The sequence below is a fragment of the Oryctolagus cuniculus genome, chromosome 1 (assembly GCF_964237555.1).
Source record: "Oryctolagus cuniculus chromosome 1, mOryCun1.1, whole genome shotgun sequence".
NCBI lineage: Eukaryota > Metazoa > Chordata > Mammalia > Lagomorpha > Leporidae > Oryctolagus > Oryctolagus cuniculus.
Window position 1 is genome coordinate 227,128,174 of NC_091432.1, and position 16,633 is coordinate 227,144,806.

At 43.2% G+C, this 16,633-nt stretch overlaps 1 protein-coding gene across 8 annotated transcripts in view; it reads right to left on the reverse strand.

Moving 5' to 3' along the window:
- Positions 1-16,633, reverse strand: part of STRBP (spermatid perinuclear RNA binding protein) — a 151,127-nt gene that overhangs the window by 9,039 nt on the left and 125,455 nt on the right. For all 8 annotated transcript variants that reach the window (XR_007923223.2, XM_070056617.1, XM_051855438.2 and 5 more), the window contains 4 exons: positions 11,422-11,580; positions 7,318-7,452; positions 6,975-7,115; positions 5,304-5,427 (listed from right to left, as the gene is read on the reverse strand). Coding sequence is in view for 7 of the 8 variants with exons in the window: in XM_070056617.1 (XP_069912718.1) it covers positions 5,304-5,427; positions 6,975-7,115; positions 7,318-7,452; positions 11,422-11,580 (559 nt within the window). In the remaining variant the exon portion in view is untranslated. The remainder of the gene's footprint in view (positions 1-5,303; positions 5,428-6,974; positions 7,116-7,317; positions 7,453-11,421; positions 11,581-16,633) is intronic.

Here is a 16,633-nt window from a genome sequence, read left to right on the forward strand (position 1 = left end):
AAAGAAAAGAAAATAAATAAAATATAAAATCTACATGGCTCTTTGACATCAAAACAAATAAAGATTTTTCATATTACAACCCTTTTTTTAAAATGAGGGCAAATGATACGAAGGGACAGGAAGTTGCATTATGATTTTTTTAGAGATGTATTTATTTACACAAAAGGCAGAGCTACACAGAGAGAAGCAGAGAAAGAGCGATCTTCCATCTGCTGGTTTGCTTCCCAAATGGCTGCAACAGCCAGGGCTAGGCCAGGAAGAAGCCAGGAGCCATGACCTTCATCCAGGTCTCCCAGGAGGGTGCAGAGGCCCAAGATATTGGGCTGTTACTTTCCCAGGTGCATTATCAAGGAACTGGATCAGAAGTGGAGCAGCCTGGACTCAAACCAATGCCCATATGGGATGCTGTCCCTGCAGATGGCAGCTTAACCAGCTATACAACAGCACCGGCCCCAGTAACTCCTTTTTCTAAAAACAATTCTGCTGTTTAAACTTTTTCCCTCTATATGACCAACTGCAACTCATCCTCGAGATCAAGACCAAATATCACCTCCTCCATTGTCTCCCAAGTCTGCTGGTCACTTCTTTGCCCACCCTTGTTATAGCTTACATCACATTGCACTGTGTTTCCTGACAAATCAGCTTCTCCTTCATCTGATTCCAGGTATTCCCTGGGGAAGAGGCTAGGTCTTAGTCATTTGTGAATGCCCAGGTTATTAATCTCCTGCCTGAGACAAAGCACTCAAATGTATGCTGATGAAGTGTTTTTAGAGACCAAACAATTCCAGGGGTTGAAAATTTTTTACTTTTTTTCAATACTTAAGTCATATAGAACTGTAAGTAGTACAACTCAGTCTTACTACTCACTAAATTATACATTTTAAGAGGACAGAAAGCAGCTGAATTAAGCAGTAGGAACAGGAGGTGATAGCAGAAGCCAAAGGACAAAGTAGCCCTTTGAGTATCACTAGAATTCCAAGGATTTTACCAAAACCTTCTTAAGGAGAGATGAAACCAGGCCAGCGCTGTGGCACAGCAGGATAAGCTACCACCTGTGACGTGACATCTCATAACAGGGCAGCACTTTAAGTCCCAGCTGCACTGCTTCCAAACCAGCTCTCTGCTAATGTACCTGGGAAAGCAGTGGAGGATGGCCCAAATTCTTGGGCCCCTGCCACCCTCTCGGGAGACCTCATTGGCGTTCTAGGCCCTGGCTTCAGCCTTGCTCAGCTGTGACCATTGCAGCAATCTGGAGAGTAAACCAGCAGCTGAAAGATCTTTCTGTGTGTCTGTCACTCTGCTTTTCAAATAAGCAATATATATTTCAAAAAAGAGAGGTGAAACTACAACTACTAAGCTTGTCACTGACCAGGCCATTGGGATTTTAATCTTGACTTCACCTTTTACTAACTCAGTGTCTGAAAGGAACCTGCTGGGGCTGACATTATGATGCAGAGGGTTAAAAGGCTGCTTGCGATGCCCTCTTCCCACATCAGAGCAGTGGTATGAATCCCAGCTGTTCCATCCAGCTCCTTGCTAATGCACCTGGGAAAGCAGTGGAAGATGGCCCAAGTGCTTGGGGCCCTGCCAGCCATGTGGAAGGAGTTCCTGACTCCTGCCTTACAGTCATTTGGTAAGTGAACTACTAGATGGAAGAGTTCTTTCTCTCCATTCCTCTCTGTCACTCTGCCTTTCAAATAAAATAAATCTTAAAATTAAAAAAAAAAGAAAAACCACCTACTATTTTACCTCTCTGAGTCTCAATGCCCTATGCAGTAACTAAATTCACAAAGGAAATTCAATTAAATAAAATATATAAAAACCTACAACAATCATGGCTGTACAAAATCTACTCTGAAAATGAAATATTCATAATCCAAACTGACTTCAATTGAACCTTCTCCAGGCCATAATAAAGGAATTCCTTTATCATTTTTTAAAAAAAATTTATGTATTTCTTTTATTTGAGAGACAGATACAGAGAAATCTCCTATCTACTGATTCATTCCTCAAATATTCCCAACAGCTGGAGCTAGGAAATCTGAGTTTCCCTCCTGGGCAACAGAAACCTAATTATTTGAGCCATCACCAACTCATCACCCTTCTAGGGTATGCGTAAGCAGGAAACCAGATCAGGTGTGGAGCAGGATCTGAACCCAGGCATTCTGATATGAGATGCATTTATCTTAACAACTGTGCCAAATGCCTGCCCCAACTTCCATTTTAAAAGTTTCAGGGGGCCAGCATTGTGGCACAGCAGGTAAAGCCACCGCCTGCAACGTCAGCATCCCATAAGGGCACTGGTTCTGGTCCCAGCTGCTCCACTTTCCTACTAATGTGCCCGAAGGCTAGAGTATGGTCCAAGTCCTTGGGCCCCTGCACTGACTTTGGAGAACCAGAGAAAGCTCCTGTCTCCTGGCTTTGGTTTGGCCAAGCCCTGGCTATTGTACCCACTTGGAGAGTGACCTGGCAGATGGAAGATTTTCTCTTTCTCTTTTCCCTCTCTCTCTCTGTAGCTATGCCTTTCAACTAATTAATTAATTAATGAAAAGCTTCAGGAGACAAGCCTTTCAGAGAGATCGATGCCGTAACCTGAGAAACTTACAGAGCAAAGAACCTGGCAACTGGCAGACACAGACGATTCCTGTCATGATCACTTCACGGAGCCACAGCTGCCTGCCACTCTACCAGGAGGCCAAGGGCCCAAGACCACAGCAATAACAGAATAAGAGATTAATTTCCAGTGGAACAATCGTCAACGACAAGAAAGGTTCTTCTCAGTAACTTACCTATCACTGTGTAACGAGAGCTTTGCTCTTTTTATCTACATTGAGGGGCAGAGGGAGAATGCTCTCACCCTTGCTGGATCACTCACTAAATGCTGCAGTGGGCTGGGGTTAGGTCAAGCTCAGAGCCAAGAGCCAGGAATGCAACCCAACCACTTCAGCTATGCCTTGCTGCATTGGCGAGAAGCTTAAGTCACAAGCTGGAACCAGGAATAGAACCCAGGCATTCGGATGTGGGATGCAGGCTAGGCTACTAATACCTGCTCCCATTTTGCCCTCTCAATAATGCACTGAATGAGGCGAAAAAATGATTTCAGTGGAAAGCACAGAAGAGTGTCTCCATTTCGGATACATAAACTGTAAACTATCAAAGCTCATGACCTTTCACTTCCCTCCCACCACCCCAAGGCTCATCTCTCAGTGTGCCCTTTCTCACTAAATGCCAGTCATCCCACTCAGTTCCTCTAACTCAAACTCTTAGGTGACATCCTTGAATCATCAGTCTTTTTCATCCTATATATTCAACCCATCAGTGCTGCTTCCTAAATATTCTTTTCAGCTCTTCACTTTTTGCCTCCCATGTCCTAGGGAAGCCTCCACTGCCCTCGGCCAGGGTAACCAGAGTAGCTAACTGGTCCTGCTATCACACTGCTGACCCTGCACCTGTTCTCTACACTATGCAAACAGTAATCTTTCCAAATAAAGTGATCTTGTCACTTTGCTTTAGAACCCTTTAGGACTTCCCACTGCATTTAGGATCCTAAGACCCAAATCCAAACCACAACCTCTAGGACTGTAACAAAACCATCACACTTTTATTTAAAAAAAAAAAAGATTTATTTATTTTGAAAGGCAGAGTGAGAGAGAGGGAGAGACAGAGAAACAGACCCTTCTGGTTTACTCCCCAAATGGCCACAAGGCCGGGGCTTAGTCAGGCTGAAGCCAGAAGCCAGGAACTCCATACTACTCTCCCTCATGGGTGGCAGGGGCCAAAGCACTGGACTACCTTCTTCTTCTGCTTTCCCAAGCACGTCAGCAAAAAGCTGGATCAGAAGCAGAGCAGCCAAGACTCAAACCACACTCTGATATGGGATGTCAGCATGGTAAGTGGTCACCTAACCCTGCTGTGTCCCACAACACTGGCCCCCATGGACCATCTCACTTTAACTTAGGTCACTCCTCAGCCACTCCCCCCACCTAGTACTCTCCATACTCCAGACCATCTGGCTACTTTCTGCTGCTCCTCGTAAGCCAAGTACCCCAGCACCAGCACAGGGTCTACACATGCTGTTTTCTCTGTGCAAGTCTTCCATCCCACTCTTTTCTGGGTTAATTGCATCCCTTGCTCCAAGCTGATTTCAAGGGTCATCTCTTCAGGGAGTCCCCGGACTAGACTGTGGCCTTCTCTCACATGCACTCACCTCAGTTTATGCCTACCTGAGTAATTACTTCTCACCCTATAGATCATGAGCTGTGTGAGAGCAAACCTTATGATGGGAATGAGCCAAAGCAGGCACAGGGCATCCCTGAGAGATGTACTGTCTGGGATCTGCTTCTAGGAGTGTAATTCTACAGTCACATCATTCATAAAACTTCCCAAATGGCCATTCTAATTCTTCCTTAGACAAAAACAGAACCTACATAAACTCTGAGGGATATTAACGTAAAAAAATAATGACTACATAAAACTCAGTCTTCACAACATCAGTGGTCACCTGTCTAGTCAAAAGTTTTACACTTTGACCACTGGGAAGAACTTGGCTTTGATGAGACAGCTGTACATCTGGTGCTGAAGCGACATGAGGATGAGGACAGAAGGCATCTTCCTCCAAACCCTCCAGCCATGTGGGGAAATGGAAAGAATACAAACTTCAGACATGCAAGCACTTACATTCCAGTCCTTGCTCTGCTACTTAGTAGTTTCTTCTATCTAAGCTAGCTGCCTTTTCTCCCTAAACCTTGATTCTTTACCTGGAACATAATTAGAATGAAACTTTTGTGATGATTAAAAGCAGTTAAGTAAAATCATTTATATAAAATATCTAGATCATAGTAATCTCTGGATAAATAAGATTTTTTTAAACCTTTTTGTCCTTTTTTAGCCTTTGATGGTCTTAATACCCTGAGTTCAGCAAATGCTAATGATGTCAGACTTTACCTCGATTAATTAACCTCCTATTAGCAGTTTTTCTCTTCTGTTATTCTCAACCTGTCTTCTGTTTCCCCACTAAATACACCCTGTTCAGATATCCAAGCTCCTCAATCAGTAATACATCTTTTTAGATTCTTCACTGCCAAGATACAGTCCCCCAACTAAGTGTTTCTGTTACCTCCCTCCAGAACCACTAGTCCTCAGATTCCACAAGATAACCTATGACACCGTAGTCTCCTCTTGTGAATTTCTGTGTTCACATACCTTATTTTATTTTCCCAGAGATGCTATATAACCTTGGAAAATGAAGGAGATGCTGGTTTTTGGCCCAGAAAAGGGGGCCAAGCTTACAGACTGTACTATACCTGGAGCTATGTAGCCAGGAGCAGCAGTGGCCCCAACGAAAGCTCCCCTTGTTAGAGCTCCTCTTCCTCTGCCCCGAACAGCCTGGACTGCGGCAGACACGGCGGTATTCACAACACCCTTCGCCTGTGAAACACAGCACATTCCCATTACCAGGAGAAGCAAGAACGATCTTCCCTTCACATCTTTCATGCACAAACATCATGAGAAACCCTACACCTGCAGGTCAGATAAAGAGCTGTCTGCAAACTCGAACCTTCAGCTTTCCATCTGTAAAGTGAGGATGGTGCTTTACCACAGTCAGTCTGCAGAAAATGCTGGACACACACATGAAAGGAAATAACTTGTTTTTACACGAAACTTTCCCAGAAATACTTCATTTTCTACATAAAATTTCATTATTCAAATTACATCCATAGTCATTTTAGGCCTGACTAAAATAATTATAGAAATTCGATACTCAGGTTTGAACTCATCTACCCAGAGACAGGAAACATCCCAGCAACAAGCTACCTAGAATTAGACTTGAACCTGAGGGAAGTTTTTTTTTAAAAAATTTATAACAAGGAGGCCGGCGCTGTGGTGCAGTGGGTTAACGCCTTGGCCTGAAGCTCCGGTTGAAGACCCAGCTGCTCCACTTCCGATCTGGCTCTCTGCTATGGCCTGGGAAAGCAGTAGAAGATGGAAGAAGCTAACGGCGTCTGGCTTAGGATCTGTGCAGCTCTGGCCATTGTGGCCAATTAGGGAGTGAACTATCGGATGGAAGACCTCTTTCTCTCTCTCGCCTCTCCTCTCTCTGTGTAACTCTTTCAAATAAATAAATCTTTAAAAAAATAAAAACATTTAAAAATTAAAAAAAAAAAAAAACTAAGGCAGGAGGACCTTATCTTTATAAGATGCCAGTTACTGATCTAAACACCTGTGCCCTCAGGTGGGCCATGCAGTTTCCTTGAGTTGTGTCTTCGGCCGTATGTGCTGGCTTTGAGTGTGTGTTCATCAATCATTTAGCAAATACTTTTGAAAACCATTCTAGCTCTAAAATGTCACTAGACTCCAGTGAAGTCACAAAACCTTTCACCATGGCAATCCCCAAATAACTGTAAAATGAGGATAAAAATATCCACATTCTGTTTCCCTTACTTTAGAGTAGACAGAGCAACTGAGAGAACAGACATAAAAACACTTAAAAGCAGATTATGTTGAGGCCGGAGTGATGACAAAGCAGGTAAAGCCACTGCCGTCAACACCAGCATCCCATATGGGCACCAGCTTGAGTTCTGGCTGCCCCATTTCTGACCCAGCTCCCTGCTAATATACCTGAGAAATTTCAGCAGAGGATGACCCAAGTGCTTGGGCCCTTGCCCCCACGAGAGAAACCTGGAAGAAGCTCCTGGCTCCTGGCTTTGGCCTGGTCCAGCTCCGGCCATTTGGGGAGTAAACCAGCAGATGGAAGACCTCTCTCTCTCTCTGCACCCATGTGGGAGATTCAGAAGAAGCTCCTGGCTCCTGTTTTTGGTCTGGGCCAGCCCTAACGGTTGCAGCCATTTGGGGAATGAATCAATGGATAGAAGACCTCTCTCCCTCTCTCCTCTCTCTAAATCTGCCTTTCAAATAAATAAAATAAATCTTAGAAGAAAAAAAAATATTTCAAAGGTTTAATGCTTGACTCATACCTGAGGGATAATCTTCTTTTTCTTATTGTTTGCTGCATTAGGTCCAGAAAAGAGTTTCTCCAGGGCAGCGAGAGCTGCACTTGCTTTTGCCACTTTCTTATTTGGACCTGCACCTCTGAACTTCTGTCCATCGACTTCCACCTAAAATTAAGAGGAAGACTGCAATTTTCCCAGAAAGTGTGTCAATGCAGTTTTAATCTAAATGCATATCACACCCCAGAAAATAACAAAAATCAAATAGTACCAAAGAATTGACTCAGCCTAAAGCTTTTTTCACACGTAAATTTAGGATATCTCAGGTCTCTGAGAAGAAACAGAAGGCAAGCTGTGTCCAGGCACCCACCTCCATCACAAAGCGCTTGTCGTGGCTTCCACCCGTCTCTGAGATGAGTTCGTACTTGAGACCTCTTCTTTTTTCATTGAGCTCCATGACAGGATTTTTGCCACTTGCTGTGAGGATGGGGCCCTGAGTTCTTACCTAAAAGAAAAAGGGAATTAGAGGTTTAATCAAGTAAGATTTTAGAATATTAAATTTATTAATACAATTATGTTTAAAAAGAAACTCAAAAATTCTACTTTTGAAACACTTGGGGCTGGGATGAGGCACCTCGCTCCGCCGCCGGCGAGGCACCAGAAAGGTGTGCGGAATGCAGAGCAGTAAATGTACAGTCCCCTGGTCAGCCTGCCCAGGGCCAACAGACCAGCCTCATCCCCCTGCCACCTGTGGTGTTCATGAGCGAAGAATACTACTTTACATAACTAAGACAATAGAAAATTGGGATTACCATGATGCCTGGGGACTTACTGTTTTTCATATTTAGGGTAAAGAAGAAATAACTCTGAATTTGGGATGGAGGAGGGAACTGTTCATATAAACTCTCTCTCTCTCTAAATAGATCTAAGCACACACATGGTAAGAACAGTAGGCTGCAGAACACGGATCTGAAAATTCAGAGCCAACAATAAAGGCAGTCATTTCTTGCCCTTCGAGAGCTAAAGTATACCGTAAAGGACAGATACAACCACTGCAAAACAGGGGGTCCAGTTTCCACACATACGGGTGTATACTAAGAAAACTCAGTAGAAGGGATCACTTTCTAAGGAAATCAGAATAGTTTTCCTGGAAAAGACGTTATAGAGCCTCACCTTAAAAGTAAGTATCAGGGATCAGAATTATAGAGCAGTGGGTTAAGCTGTCCCTGCAACGCCAGCATCCTATATGGGTGCTGGTTCATTCCAATCCAGCTCCCTGCTAATGCACCGGAAGATGGCCCAACTGCCAGGACTCCTGTACCCATGTGGTAAATCCGGATAAAGCTCCCTGGCTGCTGCTACCATTTGGGGAGTGAACGAGCAGGTGGAAGATCTGTCTCCTCCGCTCTCTCTCTGTAACTCTACCTTTCAAACAGATAAATAAATCCTTATTAAAAACAAAAGGCTCATTTATTTGAAATGCAAAGTTACAGAGAGAGATTTTTAAAGATCTATTTATTTTATTTGAAAGGCAGAGTTAGAGAGGGAGATCTTCCATCTGCTGGTTCACTCCCAAAATGGCCACATGGATCAGGGTTGGGTCAGACTGAAGGCAGGAGCCTGGAACTTCATCTGTAGCCTCCCGTGGGGTGGACATTCCCCACCCCTGAGGGAGTGACGAGAAACTCAGTATGTCTGTGAAAGGCAATGAGGAAAGGAAGCAAGTTGGATTAGGGTGTGATTAGAAAACCCCTTGATAGGGCAAAATCATAAAGGACTCTGAAACCCACGCAAGGAGCTCTGACTTCACCATGGATAACACGGAGCCTTGCAAACAATTTAACCTGGAAAAGGACATGACTGGATTTGTGTCCCAAAAAAAATCATCTAGCAGTGATGGAAAGAACTGACTTGAGGAAGGATATGACTGAAAGTAGGGAATAAAAGTAATTCAAGTAGGAGTGTGAAGGCTCAAATAAACAGCATTCACAACACACACATACACACACACACAATACAACAACTATAATTTTAAGAAAGGAAAGACTGAAAAATTCATCATTTTTCAAGGTCAGAGATCATGTCTAATTCCACCACAATGACTGCTGATTTGTTAAGTGGTTAATGCTGCAGAAATAAAATATTTATCAGTTTTTAAACATAAATATAATAAACATTCTTGGGCCTTTTGCAATGAACTTCCTTTCTTGATGACTTCTTATAATCTACATTTTTTAAATTTCATGGCAAATTTCCAATCTCCTTTTTAAAAAAAGTAATGAGTAATTTTTGGAACTAGGCTGTAATACTTTCTGGTTTCCAAAGCTGAAATCACTCTTAGAAAAATGAGCTACAACACAAAAATATTTCAAATATAATCAGCTACATCACACAAAGTATAGATGTAGCCAGTAGCAAACCACCACACTGGCCAGCGCCGCGGCTCACTAGGCTAATTCTCCGCCTTGCAGTGCTGGCACATCAGGTTCTAGTCCCAGTTGGGGCGCCGGATTCTGTCCCAGTTGTCCCTCTTCCAGGCCAGCTCTCTGCTGTGGCCCAGGAGTGCAGTGGAGGATGGCCCAAGTCCTTGGGCCCTGCACCCCATAGGAGACCAGGATAAGTACCTGGCTCCTGCCATCGGATCAGTGTGGTGCACCGGCCGCAGTGCGCGGGCCACAGCGTGCCGGCCGCAGCGGCCATTGGAGGGTGAACCAACGGCAAAGGAAGACCTTTCTCTCTGTCTCTCTCTCTCTCACTGTCCACTCTGCAAAAAAATAAATAAAAACCAACACACTCTCAGGTGGCTACTGTGGGGAGCAACTCAGACTAGACTAAGTTACTGGAATTAAGACTTATTCTATGCATCTGCTCTCCCACAATATGGCGCTGGGAGAGGAGTAAACAGCTTCTACGCAGCTGCCTCCAGTTCAACCAATAAACTGCAGGAGCTGCTCCTGATTGGAGGAGAGCAGCATGCTCGGCGTGTGGGTAGTAGAGTTGGGATTGGTAGAAGAGGACTATAAAGGAGGAGAGAGACAACATGCACCAGGAACATCCGGATAACATCTGAGCAGCCCCCGAGAGAGCCGGCCGCAGTGTGCCGCTCCTCCACGGAAGTGGGGAAAGTGGCAGGGGGAGCTGCCGCTCCACGGAGGAGGAGGGGTCGGCAGCCAACCCGGGAAGGGCCGAGCAGACAAAAGAACAGTGCAGGGTCTAGTGTCGTTCCTCCACGAAGAGGGGGAGCGACAGCTACTGCTGGTGCAGCTCATACTTCTCTCTCCCTTCCTAATTCCCTTTGCACTTAGTGGTCTGAGCCAAAAAATTAAGGGGCCCCTTTTTTTTCCTTTGAGTCACTGCCTGCAAAACAACATGTTGCCCTGTGCCTACCACTTTGTGACTGAGCAGTGCTCTCCACACCACACATCTGCCTCGCATGGCAGCATATGAAGAGTCAAGCAAGGCTTTCCCAGGCTTCAGCGCCCCCAAACACACACCCAAACGTCCAAACATTCATTTTCACAACTCCAGGTCCTTACACCTTCCATTCCCTTCACCCAGAATGCCTTCTTTCCAGCTCTCATCACCCAACAAAACTCATTTAAAACCATGCTCACATTGTACTCCCTTTGATTTTACATGATTGTGTGTTTCTGACAGTCTCATATCACTTCCTCCTTTGAAATTCCCATTATTATACTCATTTTGCATCACAGTACTTATCACGTTACATTCTCATTCACTATAAACATGTCTTTTCATGCGTCTAGCCTGGAAGCATGTTCAGGCACTGGACACAATTTCTATTGCACCCGGCACTGCAGAGCTTACAAAATGAAAGAAAAAAAAGGCCAGTTATGTCTGTAATAAATACTTATTCTTACAAATGAGAAAATCTTCAAAACTTGTAAAGCTCTTGCTGTTACTGTAAAGTCCATAGAATGCAGGAAGTAAGGGTTCTGTGACATCCCCTTGGATGACACTAAGCTCACAGGTCAGGACCTAGGAGTCTGATACACAGTGGATCAAGATATGCCCTCCCTGGCAGGGTTCAACCAATGCCACCCCCTACCAGCCCTACAGTTCAGTATAAACTTCAAATAATCTCAAATTTCCTCTACTAATCTTTTATGTTTTACCCAGCTGTTTTTGTTGATATACTCACACACTGTCATTGTCCAGCAAAAAGGAAATGCCAGTGGAACTAAGTATACTCATGTGCTGAATTGAAAACATTTTCACTGAACTCTTTAGACTTACAACTCTGTAACTTAAAAGGGAAAACTTCATGAAACATAAATGCCTTCATACAAATATTCATGAAGTAAAGCTGGATAAAAAAAAGCCAAAATATTAACAGTCTGCCTCTGGAATGTATGATTTGTATATGCTTTTGTTCTATTTTTCTACATCTCCCAAATTTTCTACAACGTATAAAATTACTTTTGTTGTAAGAAAAGAAACCATGAGAGCGTACCTCTAAGGTACTGGAGGTTTCAGTTGCAGAATTTCCAGTATTATTGCTTGAGTTTGAAGACACTGTTTCATTTTTACTTTCATTATCTGATTTTTCATCCGAACTCATACATTCAATATCTGCATCAAAGCCTGTTGGGTATCCCATTGCCTGTAATACCTGTACAAATAACATTAAAACACAGCTTTATTCAAACACCAGTGACCACAGAGAGTAGACAAAATATTGAGAAAAAACAGTTTCAAATTCATCACATTTTGATCCATAAAACACCTTGCAGGAAGAGCAAAATGGTGCTAAATGTACAAATCCTTGGTTATATAAGGGACACCTACCATGGTAACATCATTAAGAAAATGACAAAAAAATCACCTCAGAGTAAGGTTTAAATAAAGCCTGGCAGAAACGCAAACCTGAGAGTGCTCCTAGTTCATTTAACTGAATATGATAGGTAGAGAAAACTGTCAACCTCAACCAGCAGTATGAGGGGAAAGTCAAACAGCACACATTACAGCCATTTGTGGAGTGAACCAGCAGATGGAAGATCTGTCTCCTCCTCCCTTCCTCTCTCCCTTCCTCTTTCTAATCAGTAAATCTTACAAAAAAAAAAAAAAAAAAAAAAAAAAAAACTTGAAAGACTCAATCCCTAGGTTTATTTAACTTTATACTATGTGATCAATGAACAATTTTTTGACTTTATTTCCATCCCGTTCTCTCAAGACCTGATTACTATGGTTGCCTCTAGTGTTCACACTTTTATATTTCCCTTCAACATCTGGGATCTCTCATACTTTGTTGAAATAAAACTTTCAATAGAGTGTATATGTGGGTGTGTGTGCACACTTGCTTGCATACACAAAAGCACACGCATGTGCCTTTTAATACCTCCAAGTTATACTACTTTTTAGATGTTTACAAAAGAATACGTTCACGCTAAAAAGCCTCTTTCAATGTAGGTTGACATTGCTTTGTTAATTACTGAGTAAAGTCTTATATCAGAGAACATACTAATAGGTACCTAAAGATCCCTATATTTGTTTCAGTTTTTAACTATTTTTAGTTGCTGGAGAGTAAAAGCAATACTCTATTTATAATACCAAATTCGCTTAATAGGTATCTCAAGAAATTGTTACAATGGCCACACAGCCAGAAGCCAGACTTCTGAACAATGTCATCTTGTGTAAAAGATTTTTCTTATATAAATGAAGCAGTGTTACTCCAAGGCCAAAAAAAAAAAAAAAAAAAAAAAAAAGGCTTAAGTAGAACCCTGTACCAGGAGATCTTGAAATTAATTCATCCAATTCATATGGAGAACTTGGCATTCCCATCATAAATAAATTCCTTTATTTATTTGGGAATACAGCCAAGAATCCATTTTTAACATCTTGAGTTCTTTTTTTTTTTTTTTTTGGATGTCCTTATTCTGTAAAAAAAAAAAAAAGCCACTACCTCATTCTTTTTTTTTTTTTTTTTTTTTTTTTTTTTTACAGGCAGAGTGGACAGTGAGAGAGAGAGACAGAGAGAAAGGTCTTCCTTTTGCCGTTGGTTCACCCTCCAATGGCCGCCGCGGCCGGCGCGCTGCGGCCGGCGCACCGCGCTGATCCGATGGCAGGAGCCAGGAGCCAGGTGCTTTTCCTGGTCTCCCATGGGGTGCAGGGCCCAAGCACCTGGGCCATCCTCCACTGCACTCCCTGGCCACAGCAGAGAGCTGGCCTGGAAGAGGGGCAACCGGGACAGAATCCGGCGCCCCAACCGGGACTAGAACCCGGTGTGCCGGCGCCGCAAGGCGGAGGATTAGCCTAGTGAGCCGCGGCGCCGGCCCATCTTGAGTTCTAAAAATGCTCATTTAGTACTTTAAGTACATCAGCATCATTTGGTTATAACTTTATCAATATTTCATAAAAAAAACACCTTTCTCTGCTGTCTTGACTCCTGCAAATATGTTCTCCCTGAGAAATCTCATCTCAGAGAATCGCTACCAGTCTGAATAAAGACTAACAGGGGCTGCAACTCAAAAGACAAGCATCACAAATGAATTTGATTTATTTATTCCAATAAAAATTAAAGACTTGCAACTTTTTCCAACTTCACACAATTAAAATAGTTGAAGGTCAACCATTTCTCTCTGTGTTTCCCTCACATATCAGATACATTTATTTACTGTGCTTGTTACCACAGCAACAAACTCAAGTACATTTAGAAATAGTTTATGTAATTGCCAAGTTATTTCTCAAGGTATGCAGTATCAAACATACAGCAAAACTAACAAAAAATTTCAAATTTAGTCATTTTTCTATGAACACATGAACATGCGAGGACATGCAACAGACGGCAAAACAAGTGAGTGTCCTCAGAGCTCCAGAGCTGATAGAGGATACCCTGAGCCCCTGTTTTAAGGAGGTCCCATCTTTGGGCCTTGTTCTCAAGAGCCCAGCTGCAGTAAGAAGCTAAACTGGTTTAGCCTAATCACCCTCAGTATCTATTTAAATTTCCTCACTCTCTTACACCCCCAGGTGCTGTCTGATCACTCTGGCCTGACTTCAGCACAAATCATGTTAGGTCTATGTAGCCAGAAACCCCCCGCTTTATCCTGGATGCTTCCTTAGCATTTTTTCATTCACTGATCCCTCTCTGTTCCTGGCTTGTCTGTGTGGTATTCAGAGTTGGCATAGTTCGACAGAGTTCTCTTTTTCTCTATGGCAATAGCTGCAAAGTAAAATCTGTTCAGTTTTGCTTTTCTTTGACAGAACAGAAGTTTGTTTAGGGTCAATATTAAGGGGGCTTGCATTGTAGTGCAACAGGTAAAGCCACCACCTATAATGCTAGCATCTCATATGTGCACTGGATCGAGTCCTGACTGCTTCACTTCTGACCCAACTCCCTGCTAATGCGCCTGGGATAGCAGTATAAGGCTCCTAGCTTCAGAATGGCCCAGCTCCAGCCATTGCGGCCATTTGGGGAGTGAACCAGCAAGATGGAAAACCTCCCTCTCTTTCTCTGCCTTACAAATAAATAAATCTTTAAAAAAAAAAAAAAAACCTGAAAAGTGAATTTCAAATGTCTGGCAAACAAAATCAAACCTAAACAAACACAGCAATTAAGCTGAAAATCACAAAATATTTCATAGGAACAAGGTGGCCAAGAAATCAGCTGTGACCATATCCCTTCCTTCCTGGGAAAAAGCTGAGGTTGCAAAACACTGAGACTGAGAAAGACAATACCTTCTCAAATATTAGGGGTTGAGAGTGAGAAGAATACACAAAGCACTCTACACCCCAGCTACATACTAAAAAATATTTTTAAAAAAAGGTAATATTCATGGCTTCTCAGAAAATAATCTAATTTCATAAGGTTCTGAAGGGGGCTGGTGTTGTGGCATAGTGGGTAAAGCCACCACCTGTAGTGCCAGCAGCCCATATGGTCACCGATTCGAATCCTGGATGCTCCACTTCCGATCCAGCTTTCTGCCATGACCTGGGAAAGCAGTAAAAGATGACCCAAGTCCTTAGGCCTCTGCACCTGTGAGGGAGACCGGGAACAAGCTCCTGGTTTCGGGTTGGCACAGTTTCAGCTGTTTTGGCCATTTGGGAAGTGAACCAACGAATAGAACACATTTCTCTCTCTTGCTCTCTCACTGCCTCTGTGTCTCTCTAACTCTGCCTTTCAAATAAATAAATAAATCTTGAAAAAAAGGATCCAGCTACCATGCAAAGATAGCCATTAAATTAAAAAAAAAAAAAAGATTCTGAAAGAACATGACAGCTCCAAAATCCTTTCTAAAGAGACTTTGGTCCTCTTCCTCTTCCAGCTGATTCTCTTCACAAAATATGGCTAAGGGACAGCTGGGATAAAGAATCGGGAAAGGTGCGGGTGCTGGCACAGGAGGGCAAGCTGCTGCGAGGAACACCTGCATCCACACTGCAGTCCTAGCTGTTCTGCTGCCAACCCAGCTTCCTGCGGATGCATCCTGAGGGAGCAGATGATGCTCAGGTGCTTGGGCCCTGTCACGCACATGGGAGAGGGCAATGCAGTGCTGAGCTGCGGTTCCAGTCCAGCCTACACCCAGCTGTGGCAGGCATTTGAGAAAAGAGCCAGAAGATGGAAGACCGCTCCCCTCTCCCCTGCCTCCTCCCCCTCCCCTTCCCTCTCCTTCTCCCTATCTCTCATTCTATCTTTCTTTCTATCTCTATCTCACTGGGCCTTTCAAGGTAAAAATTTAAAACAAAAAAAGAACCAAGGGAAGAAAGAAAATATTGGCCACTAATCTTCATCACTTTAGGGTGCCTGTTGCTGGGCAGCCAGACCACACCCATGAGGCAAGAATCAACTTCTTCTTGTTTTGACTTGATTCTCTTGTGTGATTTACCTTAATAGGTACAGATCCCCTTCTAAGCTGTTATGTAAGGACTACAAGGACTTTATCTAATGGGATGGACTTTCATACTCATGTTAAATTTAAAACTCTCAGACTCATTTATAAACAGAAGCTGTAACATGCAATATAACTTTTATGTATCGCAAATTAGCAATATATGCTTGCCTTATAATGGGAAGCCAATACGTTCCTTTACTGAATTAATGAATCATTTAAAACTGTGTTTTCCTTTGACCTGGTAACCTCATCTCTATATCTTAAGAGATAGTATCACAGGGCTGGCGTCGCAGCTCACTAGGCTAATCCTCCGCCTGCAACGCCAGCACCCTGGGTTCTAGTCCCGGTTGGGGCAGTCCCGGTTGGGGCATCAATTCTGTCGCAGTTGCTCCTTTTCCAGTCCAGCTCTCTGCTGTGGCCTGGGAAGGCAGTGGAGGATGGCCCAAGTGCTTGGGCCCTGTACCCGCATGGGAGACCAGGAGGAAGCACCTGGCTCCTGGCTTTGGATCAGAGCAGCGCACTGGCCTTAGCGGCCATTGGGGGTGAACCAACGGAAAAGGAAGACCTTTCTCTTTGTCTCTCTAACTCTGCCTGTCAAAAAAAAAAAAAAAAAAAGAGAGAGAGAGAGAAGAGAGAGAGAGAGAGATAATATCACAGAAGTTAAAAAGCAATAGACTAGAAGCATCTAAATCTAAAACTATATAACTATACTACAGTTGCATGATAATAATGAATTATCAGGTCATCACTAGAAATGAAAACAATCTTTGTATTAAATATAAAAATATTAATGGGAGGCCAGCATTGTGGCATAGTGGGTTAAGCCACCACCTGCAGCAC